Here is a 13,297-nt window from a genome sequence, read left to right on the forward strand (position 1 = left end):
ATGGAATTGTGGGAGCATAGTAGGAGTAGGGCAGGAAGAATATGGGATACCCTGGGGCTTTTTCCGTACGGGGCGCCAGGGGACATAGTTTTACGCTTTTTTCTTCTTTGCTAGGACATGTATAGATTTAACGCCTTTACCACGACGATGTTTGTGGGTTTCGAGTATGCATTGTAAAGTTAGGGGATGGATGGGATGGGGGCGTTTCTGAAGGTAGGTAGTTTAGTCTGTAGAATTCAGACTTTAGAACCGTAAAGGGATTTATGACTACCCTGTTTCAATGAGTTGATTGTCGCTGATGTAGATATTCTCTAGTCAGAGCGTTGTTTTCAGTGTGCATTCATCGCCAATCACATCGTGGCTGTACTGAGAGCATACTGGATTCTATCCGAGCTCTGCTTTCGATTGCGTTGTCAGAAGGCCAACTCTGGTAGCAAACTCTACTAGAAAGATGTGAGTTAATTTCGTAGATGCCTTTTTCCGGTACTGCTCATTCATGAGGTATCGGAGTGTATTTATACTATGCGTTGTGGAAGCTGTCAATAGATTCTCTGTTTTGCGTCACCAGAATACCACGGGATAAAGTCGATGATACCAAAGCATGCATTGCTCACACTAAGATCACTTCTACGCTATCATCTCCCTTAGCACAGCTCCCATCCATAATACCTTGCAAGTATGTTTCTCCTACCAGTCGGTGTTGTACTGGTGATTCAGACTGTCTCCGCAGTATGAACGGTACATTGGAACCGTGGATTACCCAGACTTCGTCTCCGACCTTGGTATTTGGGAATGATAGACCAATACGACCTGAAGATGTCACGTAAAATATCCTCCGGTCCAATGCATTTACACAGGCTGTTCTGTATCGCCTGGGTAAAGATTTATATGCCTTGCCCGTTGCCCAAAACTCGCTCCATTCGCTATCAGTGGGAAGATCGACGTCATTCTCCTCAAGCAGTTCTGAGCGGCCAGGTCCCCGGTGGATAACGCCGCCACACAAAACTCTGGCAAAAGCATCAACTGCTCCATCAGTTCTAACTGGGACTCCGTTTTCATCGCAAGTGCGTCGCCCGCTTTGAAGGGCTTCCGCAAGCTTATGCGACCCCCAGATATATGTTTCTATGGCCATGGCTTTTACTCGATCGATGAGAAGTCCATGTGTCAGTAAACGCTTTCGGTCCTTCACTTCGAGCTTCTCAGACAGACCTCCACAGGCTTTGAAGAGATGATAATCTTCATGGGCGCGCCTGATCTGAGATATTGGATCGAAGACTGCAGAGAAGTCACGCACCCAGGAAGGCAGGTTGAACCTTTCGCTATTGAATCCCTGGCCAAGTAGGCACCGGGGACTCATGTCGGCCTCTTCTAGCAGCTTACAAAATGCCTCCACATAGACCTCTGACACTTCCTTCGTGTAATCGGGGTATAGTTCGATTTTGGAAGAGCCAGATAGTCCCAGGAGACAGTATATCTTGTCTAGAGGGTTGGAGCATTGTCGATTGATGTAGGCAAAGCTGACATCGGAAAATGTCTTGAAGCCCCGTGCTACGCGACGTGATGCTTCTAAGGTATGAACATAGCTCCTTACATGGATCACGGACCTTATTTGTCTTCTGCTGATCTTCAGATGAGCGTCCTTACAACAACAGTCAGAATGATTAGAAACGCCATCCCGCAGGTTTTGCCGAAACAAATAAAAACTCTTCCAGGGGGTTCTCCATGTACCATATATGACGACAGCTTGGTTTGGTAGAATGACCTCCTGTACCGTCCAAGCCCTGTGCCACCATGAACTTTCAGCAAGAAGCCCAAATCCTTTCCAAATGGAAATGAAATCTGCGTTGTTGGTGTCCAATTTCCAGGTATCAGTGCCTTGTTTTTTATGATAGCCCGGTAGTTCGTAGAAATGCTTGTCGGCTGCGAAATGTTCCACGAGTGCGAAAGGGTTGCTTCGCACCAGATCGGAGTCGCCTGGAGAACCAAGCCAGATGTACACTTGTTCGCACAATTTATAAACCAAGTCCATGTGTGATACTTGATGGGACTTCTCGATGTTGTCCATTTGATCGATGCAAATGGCATCCACCCAAATAACGATCGATTCATCGGGAGAGCGGATATCCTGCAGTGCGTGAAACAAGTTTGCTCCAACTCCTATCTTCTCGTCGTTGACGTGGACATAGTCGACAATCGCAGCATCACCCCATGTATACGAGAGAGCAGTATATGGCGGTCGTTTTGGATCATTGAGATCTATCTTCGACAACGAAGCTTCAATTGTAGTACCTCTGACACCCGGTTGTATGCAGAGTACTCTGATACTCTTTTCGTCTGATGGAAGCGGAAATTGTTCGTGAAACGTGTGAGTGGTCGTGATACTCCGGCGGGTTTGGCTGCGTGTAACAGCCATGACTATGTTGGATCTAGGGAAGATGAATAGCTAGAACCATGAATGCAGCAAAGCAAGCGAACTTAGAGGTTGACCCAGCCAAGTTTCTGCACTGCCTCACTGGGATCAGGCTGCAGCCACAAGGCCGACCAATGACATCACTACACGCATATAAATTAAGCGAGTGTCATCCAAAAATGCTAATGGTCAAAACGTATGCAAGTCGTGTATATGCTGTTTGCAAGTACTTTTCTCTCAAGATCCCTGACGACAAAAGACTCCGCGTTAAATGTAAATAGCATTATCCGTTAAATGATCGTGAGCCTAAAACCATTCCAGTCTCTATCATTACATAGCCAAACCAAATACCTTGTTGCGGTACAATCGTCTTATTCCCTCACATCCTGCATTTCGAAGGTATGTGTGCCGATAAACTCCTCGCCATAGTATTGATCTAGTCTTCCTCCTGGGAGTCAGCGAGAGCGGAGTCGGCGTCACCAGCAGACTGGCTCTTGCTACCTGAGGTCTTTCCATTGCCAGAAACTGCGTTGGAAGCGCCGGTTGAAGCGCCAGTGTTGGAAGAAGCACCAGCAGCGCCAGTAACACCAGTGTTGGAAGTAGCGCCAGTGTTAGCACCAGTATTACCAGTAGCACCGTTGCCAGTGGCCGCACCAGTTCCAGTAGTGGAGCCAGTGGTAGACTGTCCAGCGCCAGTACCGGCCGAGCTACCCTGGGTAAGCTGACCTGTTCCCTGCTGAGTTCCAGTAGTAGAGCCAGTACCCGCAGCACCAGTTCCTTGCTGAACACCAGTAGCAGAGCCAGTTCCTGTTGAGCCAGTTCCTGCAGCACCGGTACCAGCAGCACCAGTACCAGTCTGCTGGCCAGGAACGGGAGGAGCAGCTCCACCAGCCGGGGGAGCAGGAGGGGCAGCACCGCTTGCAAGAGGGGCGGGAGGAGCTGGGGGAGCAGCACCACTTGCAAGAGGGGCGGGAGGAGCAGCACCGTTGGCAGGAGGGGCTGGGGGAGCCGCGTTACCAGCGAGACCAGCAGTGGCAGGAGTGGCAGCTCCGGCGGCCTGTTGGCCTTGACCAGCACCTATGATGTGTCAGTGTCTATGCTTGGGGTTATGAAATCTTAGAAAACTTACCGGCAGTGGGAAGGTTAGCCTGGCCGTTTCCAGCTTGACCATTGGCACCAGTGTTACCACCTGCTGCGGCTGTGCCGTTGTTGGCTGCGCCCTGGAGAAAGTTAGCATGTGTGGAAAGTTTGAAATGATAAGTACTCACGTTGGCACCAGCAGCCCCTGCGGCACCCTTGTTGCCTTTACCCTTACCCTTACCCTTGCCTGCACTGTTGCCGTTCGCAGCGCCGGCAGCAGCAGTGTTGGCAGTACCGGCAGTGTTAGCAGCACCGGCAGTGTTGGCAGCTCCAGCAGTAGCAGCGTTGCCACCAGCAGCGCCGCCGCCCGTCAGTCCACCAAGAAGGTCTCCAAGACCTCCAGCTCCACCTGCCGCTCCACCTGCCGCGTTGCCGCCAGCCGCACCGCCAGTAAGGCCGCCAAGGAGGTCACCAAGTCCTCCAGCGCCACCAGCACCGCCAGCACCTCCTGCTCCTCCAGTCAATCCACCGAGGAGTTGGTCAAGCTGACGCTTGGTCTTGAGCTTCTCGGTGGAAAGCTTGCGGACGGTGGAGACGAAGTGTGCAGGCATCTTCTGTCCACCAGTGGTGTCAACCCATCGCTTTCCAAGACCAGCGTTGGTGAAAGGAGCCGGAGCCGCAACAGCGGAGGCAGCCAAAGAGGCGATGAGAATGGAGGAGTCGAACTTCATTTTGATAGTTGAGAAAGATTGAGATGAACTGCCCGGCAGTGGATTGTATAGGGAGTGTGTGGAAAAATTAAAGCCGACTAGCAGCGATATGTACAAGGAAAGTTGATGAAGGGAAGTAGAGAACAAGGACTGAGATGTTCAACAAGTATCGAACTGAAGAATGGTTCCATGATTAGGCAAGACATTACCTCTATATATCATCCTCCATGGGGAAAGGCCCGATCGGGGAGAGGACGTCCGGTATCAAACAGCTGACGTGTTCTGGCCCTCCAGTAGATCGTTTTGTCGATCATGATGGTAAGTGTGAGGCTGTAGCAATGCGTGCAGGAAATATTGCATGCCCTGAGGCCATCATGCTGCTGCGCGAGCTTACTCTGCCGTAGTCTGCAACTTCGATGTGAGAAAGGCGAAACACTGGTCATGTAGCTGGGTCCCCGCATTACCCAAAACACGTGATTGCTTGTTCCATGTGCGACCTGTAGCTCAACCGTACGCTGGGTCTTGGCGTAGCATGAAATCTCTAGGAAACGACCGCACGCTGTGTTGACTCCTGATTTCAGACGAGAGCGCGATATCCTTCTCGCGCTCATTGCTATCGCGATAAATGTGATGATCTGGTATTCCTCTACATGCTCATCGTCAACCGTTGACGTTGCTTCCAAATAATGGTGTTGCTGTTTCTGTCGCAGCTCCCGTGAAACGACAGCTTGGCGCGTTATTTCTCCGGTTAAAAACGCGTGTTTTGGTTTTGAAACTAAGGCAGATCTAAGGTTCGGCCTTACAACTGTGACAGTCGATGTGCGAGAGCGTTTTTGACATGTTGTTGAACGTTTCGGGATCGATTTAGTTTGAGGGAGAAGTGACAAAGATGAGGACAGCGGGCGGCGAGTGGGGTTCAGCGAAGCTTGAATGTTTAGCGCGCCGCTAGCCTCAAGGGTAGGGAGACTGTAGCACTTCACCTGGCGCAATAAGCAAGACCTGAAGACTGAATTCCTCCAGAAAGACCTTCTATAATGTTCCAATTCGACTCCAGTCCAGCGCTCATAGTGATCGACATGCAGAACGGCTTCTGCCATAAGGACGGCAGCTTCGCAAGGCTAGGAATACCGACTGACCCAACAACGATTGTTCCTCGTATCAATGAGCTACTCTCCGAGTTTCGCGCTACCGGGCTCCCTGTCTACTTCCTGAAGACAGGGTACAAGGCCGACTACTCAGATAGACGCGGTCGCGATAGACATGACCGACTCGAACAATTCCAAGGCCTTTTACGGGGGTCTTGGGATGCCGATATTCTAGAGGAACTCACGCCTGAGCCTGACGACAATGTCATCAACAAGACAAGAAATTCATGCTTTTTTCGCACGTCGCTGGAGAACATACTGAGAGAGCGGGGAGTCGACCATGTGATTCTGACTGGGGTGGGAACCGATGTGTGTGTAGAGACGACGGCAAGAGATGCCTATCAACTGGATTTCGCCGTCACTACCATAAGTGATGCGACCGGGGCATGCAATGAGTCGGACCATCTAGCCGCTCTGCACGCCCTGCGAAATTTCGGTGGCACAGTGTCGACATCGGACGTGCTCGAAGCTTTGGAAAAGTTACGAGACTCAGACCATGTGTGACGGCAGGAGCTTGGACCTTTGGTGCACGTGCTTACGCGTTCGCCTGGCATAGGCCACACAGCTCAGTAGAGAGCTCGACAGTGATTACACAGACGTTTCACCACCTCTCGATCACCCTTTTTCATGGTCTCACACCATAGAAGAATGCTATTGGCGTGGGATGATACCATATATATTCTGACGCCGAATTGCGCCATCAGGAAGTATTTCCTTGGCCTAAGTTTGATTGACCTCTCTGAGTTGTAACCAAGGGCGTTAAGCCGATCACAATGCTTGCGCTATGGTAACCAAGCTATGTTCCATGACCAATTTGTTCGACATCACAAAAGTACGCACCGAACCAATCCTGCACCGACAGCGTTGGAAATTAGTTATACTTGTATGAAAGGAATGATGTGTGAGGCCTAGAGATCTTGTATTTGCATAGGTTCTTTTGATCCCTTAGTCGATCGCAATCAATTACAGTGCTTCGCTAAAACACTGCAGTACGCTAGTGGTATGGTGATATTATGGTGTGTACACCAAAAAGCGTCGAGCCCGATAGGTTGCTGAAATGCCCCAAGATCACGCCTAAACATGCAAACTACGTCATCTCCTTCTTGCCAGGCCTGTAACGTATAGCTCTCCAGGCTCCGCTTCTACCTTCCAGCCTTCATTGACCAATGCCTTGAGTACAGCAGGCCCTAGCTTTCCTCTTCCACCCTCGCTGTGTCTGCCTAAGCCAGTGATGATTCTGTATGCCTCACCCCCTCCTCTTCGACCAGCACCACTCCATTCTGGTATTCTTCGCTCGCCTAGATTATTCCACCAAGCTTGCGTTCGTTGCTTGGCAATTCTTGTTGCATCTGCCACAGTGACGCCATGCAGATCCAGATCAGTGGGACCGGATTGTTGCGAAACGAATGCGTCGGCTTCGGCTGCGTTCATCGCCTTCAGGTTCGCATTCAGGTCACGGCCTTCTTGTGCGTAGTACGCAGCTGCTTGTCTCATGAGGGGTGTGGATTTGCCTCTACGGTAGGCTCCAGATGCTTTTCCAAAAGCTTCGTTTCGAGCAGCGGCCGTGGACATTGCGTCACGGGGCCGGGCAGAGGGAGTCAAGGTAGGAAGTTTCGAAGATTCGGAAGGATCAGATAGATCGACAGGAGCGTATCGTATGTCGAGCTTGATGCCACCTTTGCCACCGATTTCGCTCGCAGGTTGTTGAGTAAGAGACTTTGCTAATTCCTGAGCTTTTATCGTTGATGGGGCAGTGAGGCGCACTATGGCAAGGGCATGCTCCAAGTCCATAGACGGAAAGGCTTCGTTCAATGTGATCGCATCTTGCACTAGCGCAGCGTCGGGCTGACTTTCCTTCTTGTGCGCTGCGATGTCCTTCCTTACGATCGCTAGTACAGTTGCCGAAAGTGAAGTTCCGTTTGCGTGGTAAAGTGACGACACAGCCTTCGCCGACAGCCCTGTGCGCGATGTTATAAAGTCCACGTCGCGACCTGTGCTTTGCCAACGATTTGCCGGCGCATCTGATTCGACAAAATGGCTAGTGCCTGCTTCCAGAGATAACCTCTGCTTCTTCTTGCTCTTCCCCTTCTTGCCTTTCTGTGGGACGTGGTGATCTTCTGAGAAGGCCTCAATGCCCTTTGCGATTGGACCTTCTTCAGTAGGGCTCTTCCTGCTATCGTCAAAGAAGACTTGGTTCAACAGTTCATCCGTCGCTTTGTCGTAGTCGTATCCGCATTTCTTCAACGTATACGTCACCTGTGCGAGCCGCAGACCTGGGAAGGTTTCGGCGAGCAACAGCTCCTTTGTCGGGACGTCGAATTGCTCAGTGTCCTTGTAGTATCCATCCTCCAACGACCCTTCCGAACTTCCTGACCGTCCGTTTACGCTAAGTGTGGAGAATTCGTTTGAGAGAGTCGAGCGGTCCGTGGCTACCGTTTGCGTGGTCCAGGATTCAGCGTTCGAGTCGGCATCGGTGCTGTGCTTGTCTGGGCTACCCTGAAAAGCGCCTCCACTGCTGCCCGAGGGGTCGAAATCGAGGGCTTCTGCCTCGGCTGTCAACTTCAAGGGTTCCAGCAACTGTCTAGTAAGGTCAACCGCGTTTGGCTCTCCCGCGAAATCCGAGTATATCGTATACAGTAGTGTGGGATCTATTGCTGGGCAGTATTCCTGCTGTGAATCGCATCAACGTTAGCAACCTCATGCAGCAGTACTTGGTAGTGTCCTTACCTCGAGCAGACGTAGATCCTCATCCATTTTGGTTCTTGTAGTATTGACGTCTTCTTATGTGTCTGTACAGCGAGTGCATACTCAAACTGGACTTTGAACTGATGGAGTTTGTCGCGCAGTCAATCTGTCTGAAGATTTGTACGTTTGATGCGACAAGACCAAGTATGGCTAATCAGTTATGCGATAGGTGGTCGCACAGGCAGAAGTGCGTGGGGTCTTGTGGAACTACGCCGGCGCGTAATCGCGAAAAACGTGGGAGGGGGAAAACGTAACCGAGCTTGGCGCATAGAGAGCAGTTCACCGTTGTTGCACCATGGCGACCGTAGATATAAGGAAACGAAGGGTGTGCGATTTTCTGTCTGTACGCTACTGGATTCTTCGCGCTGGTCAGATGTTAGACGTCATGTCGCCCTGGATCGAATCGCGCGTCATCCACCAATTTAGTATACGCTAATGCAAGCGGCTGAAGCATATCTACCACCGCATTCTCGACAACCTCACAAATCGTTGGCATAACAATCGCAAGCCCTGAATATCACCATCAGCGCTTACTGATATTGTAAAGATGGTCAAGAGCGGCACGTTGTATCATCAGAAGGTGATGTTTGGCTTGAACAGCATGAAGCATCCCACACCAGGATCCTGGCCGGGAACTGTTGGCAAGATACTCAAAAGGACATCACCAGAGCGTCCTGTGGAGAACTTTTTAATCGGATTCCATTCGCTTGTATCGCCACCATAGACTCCGTCAGTTCTGGTTGGGGTCGATGATCTGCCCAAGCACCTATGAATCAGCCTTGCGCCGCCATTTAGGCCCCCAAAGTACGCCCGACATCTCCATCACATCCATGCCAGTGCAAAGGATCTGTGCCGCAGCATGCGTGGGTTTCGGGTCTGTCCCACTCCAGTTGTATCCAGTTTAAGTACACCTCAGGCCCCCATTGCGTGGTGACAGTTCGCAACTTCGATCCTTTCGTGTTTTTTGTACTTCAGCCCGCCTTCACGATCTCGACCGAAGCGCAAAACACCATGGCACCCCTACAGCGTCGCAGCGCAAATCTCTCGCTCCAGGGCACTGTAGCAATCATCATTCTTGTTGTTTTGTTCCTTTCTGGCGTCTTCTGCACCGTCATCTTCTTCAAAATATGTAGCAAACAGCGGAGGCGCGAGAGGGCCATGCGCAGGATGCAAGAAGAGCGCACGCCATTTGTTGGCGCCCAGTATATCGCACCTGCAGGCGCTCCAAGCAATGGAGACGAATCGCCTTATGCAGGACAGGAATCTCTACGGACAGAGCTGCACAACAAACACCAATACGAATATACCGGCCCGTCAGAGCTACAAAACGATCAGCAGAATACTGGGCCATTAGAACTGCAAGGAGGCGAAAGACCTCAGCCTTTGCCAGCACAACAGCTGGACGGTTATGTGGCAGCGGTAGGTACTGTCATTGGAATATTTTTGATGAAGATGGAAAGTCTGACGAACTACAGCCAACCTTCGATGACAGCAAACCCATTGAACTACCCGCGAATGTAATGGTGAACGACGCAAACGGAAAAGCCCACACACAGAGTGGCAAAGCGAAACACGATATCTGAATGAAGATGTCGAGAGATCTCGCATTGTGATGGAGATCACCCTAACTATTTCAGCGCAAACCACAAACCTCGTACCAATGGAATGTAATCGCCACACCTGAAGTACCGTAGAGCAGATTTTTGTTTGCAGTATGGGTATGAACACGAAGAATCAGCAACTATACGGCAGTGACAGTAAGGAAAACCTTTGTCATCCGTCTTGAAGACATCGAGCACAGCATCCAGAAGATACGGAGTGGGGTCAACACCTGCCGCCTTGACAACCAAGCTCGAGGTCAAGGTCATGGATTTGGCAATTATCGTAGTCGTTGAGGCGATTGTGGAGACAGTGGTGGCAGTCAACGTGGCTTCAGGGGCCACTCGACCTTTGATGGGCAAAATCTTCTTGCATGAATGAAAGCCATCTAAATGATAGTGCACAGCTGAACTACAGGCGGTATATATAGGGCTGATGTACTTCACATCTTCGGCGGCTGTACATAAATATCTAAACATATAGTAAACACCTCCTGACCTTGTCATTGTGTCCTGTCATTTGAATGACAAACACGCATAGAAGACTACACATATACTGCGCTTTGCTAAAAGACTCCAATTTGCCAAACCCTTCGTATGACCGGACACATTAGTGCGCTCCACATTATGAATAGTACAACCACCACATTAGCGCGCATAGTAAGCTTACCAGTAACCCTTCTTACGTCTATTCCGAGGCCGAAGTTCTCTTACATACCCGCGGCACATGTCAAGCTGAAGGCGGACAACATTGTAACGGTGTTGATATGTATAGTGCGACAGACCTGGCTATATCTAGAGGGTTGGAGAGACAGCAGAAGACGAAGGAACAGGGACAATGAGAATAGGAAGGAAGGCGAACGAGCCAGGAAGCATATGAGGAAGCGGAAAGCGCTTGGGAAGGAGAGTGGAAAAGCAGGCAAAGGCAAAAAGGCGAAGATCATCGCGAAGGGTAGATACACGCTGGTATTGCATTAAAAATGCTAGTATGATTGCATTGTATAAACGGTATTGTTGCGTTGAGCAGCAAGCAGCGCTCTATTCGCTTTCTGATTCCGAGTCTTCCTCCATGTCTGCGTCTTCGTCCAATTCAGATTCATCGTCCATAGCCCCAATAATGTCTAACTTCAGCCCCGCCGTCTTGCAAGCATCTTTGATTTCCTTTGATACTCCCTCTTCGCCTTCAACCACCACCATAGTTTTCCAATTCCTTGCAACAATGTCTTTCTGCTCAATGGTGGCCAGTAGAAGGTCTGTGACTTCAGTATCGCTTCCCAGCTCGTTGAAAAACTCAAGCGTTTCCATCACCGGCGGAAGACCAACAGAGTGAAGACGCGGCTTCTTAGACGACTTTCCAAATAGCTGGTAATCCCAATTCAGACGTAATGTCTTGAGCGCCGCAAATTCTCTCATACGTAGGACCTTTCGCCCGGTAAGCGTGGGGTGATCGATAGTGATGCTCTTTAAGAATTCGGCTTGTGATTGCGCAGCCAATATGTAGTCTCCAACGTTATCGGAGCTTTCCTCCAGGTCTGGCTCTGGCACCTCCGCTTGCGTCATGACAAATTCTTCGAGCGCCTCAGGTAGCTCAAGTAAATCTCCAAGAGAATCGTCGTTGATGTCGCATTCAATCAGGTGCAGCTGCTTCAGTGCCGTCATGTGCGGCCGCTCGATGTGATCGAAACCCTTCTCGTCTAACTTGGCTCTGCGAATTGTCAAGGTTTCCAGCGTGGGGTGAGCAAAGATATGTATGTTTTCGCGCAGGTCCCAGTAAGCATCGTTAGCGCACTGATAGAATAGTGAGCAGGTCTTCAAGCAGGTAAGGTCGAAAGGTCCGTTGAACAAGGTACCGATACCGTGTAAGAGCACATCGGGAACCGATATCTCGAGCTTCTCCAAATTTGACATGATCGACAACGTCCGCGAGAGGGTGTCTGAGGTCTTGGGATCGAGATATGACCCATGGACAGGCGCGTCAAGCGCCAGTTGTGATAGCTCTGAAGAAGGATACGCGAGTTTGACTTCATAGATGGCTGACCCACGACGCGGTCGACGGCTTAACGACTCGCTGAACGTGAGGTGGAATTCAGGAGTCTCGAACAGAATGCTTTTATACAGAACGGCGTCACTGAGGCGGTGACATCTCTTGTTGACGCGCGATACGTTGCAAAGGTCGCGCCTGGATATGCAGCCGACCGCCTCGAAGATGCGGAGTAGCAGCTCATCTGGCAAGGTGCTCAGTCTGTCGCATGGTACTGCGCTCTTACTGTCCTCATCCATTGGCATATCTGATATCAAGGTATCGATACGGGATAGAGCGGACGAAGTATCCATGCGCGAGGTACTTCGCAACTTTCGCTGCGAACACGTGGAGATGGCCTGACTCGCTGGAATGCGGGGGAGCTTGTGGAGCTGCCGATCCTCAATCAGGGCACTGGAAAGGATACAAAGGAAATGTTGCCTGAAGGGTCGGACTTTGGATTTGCTCTAAACATGAGGATACAATATCTGTACGTGCAAGGTCGTGAGAATGAAGGAACGGCAGCGGGTGATACAACAGTCCAGGTCCAGGGGCGGACGCTGCAGAGCGCGCACGGCCCGCCACGCGTGGCTGGTCCCATGACATCACGCCAGAAATCTCCTTCCTCATGTGACGCTTGCATTTCCACAAATGACATCTCCGCGCGAGGCGTGTCGAGCTTCTATCTCATGGCGGCGTGGAGTTGCTGGGCAAAATTGCACCTCAGGATCTGATTCAGATGACCCATAGCAAACCACCGGCTGCTTTTCCTGCACCAAAACTGACGCACGCCAGCAAACCGCGCACAGCTATGTTGGCACTGTATCTCGCAGCATATACTCAACGAAGGCTTTACGACTGGTATTAGGCCCTCCGACGCCCACGTATACCATGTTTCGAGACTTGTTCTCAGGTTGTACGTTAGGCACATCTTCCGAGATGTTAGAAACATGGTTTCACACTGTGTCAGTCAGTGAGCACTACATGCATAGTGACAATGCGTTGTATCAAAGCACAGCACGATATGGGCTCACTACTTTGATCGCAGATATGCGAAACTTTGCGCAATACGCACTATCTCCCCCCCCCCTATGTACTAGTCAATAAATGCTCGAAGATACAGAAGAGCTGAGCGGATTGCAACTTACCCCTTAACACTTCAGAAGGAAAGTACATTCTAAACGCACAGGGCCTCAAGAAAGAACAGTATGGGCCAAATACCGTCTGCTCACGCGCTGGTTAAAGCAAGCGCGCTTCATGTTTTGCGTCCAAACGGACAGTGACTATTGGCCGACAAACGTACACTCTGATCGATGCTGTTCAGATGGTCATGCGCCCAAAGCTTCTGCTCGCAAAGGGAGGCATCGCATATATTGTAAACGTCGCGATACTTCGGAGCCCGAGTCTCATACCCGATTGGGGAAGAGAATGTTTTGTACACAGCGTGGAAGCCATAACCATCGGCGCCGCTGGTGTCGCTTGTCCCAGGCTTCGGTCCGTTGTTCGAGGTGCTTTCCTGCCAAAAGTTACGCGGCATCGTGTAATCATAAGGCGCGGGTTTGTCCATTCTGGAAAGTCTCCATCTCATG

At 50.7% G+C, this 13,297-nt stretch overlaps 6 protein-coding genes across 6 annotated transcripts; 2 read left to right on the forward strand and 4 right to left on the reverse strand.

Annotated features, from left to right (window-relative positions):
* Positions 1 to 627: 627 nt before the first annotated feature.
* GT037_001578 (uncharacterized protein) lies at positions 628 to 2,413 on the reverse strand (the record flags this gene model as incomplete). Its single annotated transcript, XM_038926625.1, has 3 exons — positions 628 to 632; positions 670 to 1,566; positions 1,729 to 2,413. The coding sequence occupies 3 exons, from the start codon at positions 2,411 to 2,413 to the stop codon at positions 628 to 630; spliced, it is 1,587 nt and encodes a 528-aa protein (XP_038789917.1).
* A 433-nt stretch (positions 2,414 to 2,846) lies between these two features.
* On the reverse strand, positions 2,847 to 4,221 carry GT037_001579 (uncharacterized protein; the record flags this gene model as incomplete). The annotated part of the gene is made up of 3 exons (XM_038926626.1): positions 2,847 to 3,487; positions 3,540 to 3,630; positions 3,679 to 4,221. 3 exons carry the CDS (start codon positions 4,219 to 4,221, stop codon positions 2,847 to 2,849), a joined length of 1,275 nt encoding a protein of 424 aa, XP_038789918.1.
* Positions 4,222 to 5,234: 1,013 nt separating this feature from the next.
* On the forward strand, positions 5,235 to 5,849 carry GT037_001580 (isochorismatase hydrolase; the record flags this gene model as incomplete). The annotated part of the gene is made up of 1 exon (XM_038926627.1): positions 5,235 to 5,849. One exon carries the CDS (start codon positions 5,235 to 5,237, stop codon positions 5,847 to 5,849), a length of 615 nt encoding a protein of 204 aa, XP_038789919.1.
* Positions 5,850 to 6,437: 588 nt separating this feature from the next.
* On the reverse strand, positions 6,438 to 8,099 carry GT037_001581 (smr domain-containing protein; the record flags this gene model as incomplete). The annotated part of the gene is made up of 2 exons (XM_038926628.1): positions 6,438 to 8,015; positions 8,073 to 8,099. 2 exons carry the CDS (start codon positions 8,097 to 8,099, stop codon positions 6,438 to 6,440), a joined length of 1,605 nt encoding a protein of 534 aa, XP_038789920.1.
* A 1,002-nt stretch (positions 8,100 to 9,101) lies between these two features.
* Positions 9,102 to 9,673, forward strand: GT037_001582 (uncharacterized protein; the record flags this gene model as incomplete). Its single annotated transcript, XM_038926629.1, has 2 exons — positions 9,102 to 9,509; positions 9,566 to 9,673. The coding sequence occupies 2 exons, from the start codon at positions 9,102 to 9,104 to the stop codon at positions 9,671 to 9,673; spliced, it is 516 nt and encodes a 171-aa protein (XP_038789921.1).
* Positions 9,674 to 10,726: 1,053 nt separating this feature from the next.
* GT037_001583 (uncharacterized protein) lies at positions 10,727 to 12,022 on the reverse strand (the record flags this gene model as incomplete). Its single annotated transcript, XM_038926630.1, has 1 exon — positions 10,727 to 12,022. One exon carries the CDS (start codon positions 12,020 to 12,022, stop codon positions 10,727 to 10,729), a length of 1,296 nt encoding a protein of 431 aa, XP_038789922.1.
* Positions 12,023 to 13,297: the final 1,275 nt, after the last annotated feature.

Source organism: Alternaria burnsii, assembly GCF_013036055.1.
Source record: "Alternaria burnsii strain CBS107.38 chromosome Unknown 750, whole genome shotgun sequence".
Lineage (NCBI taxonomy): Eukaryota > Fungi > Ascomycota > Dothideomycetes > Pleosporales > Pleosporaceae > Alternaria > Alternaria burnsii.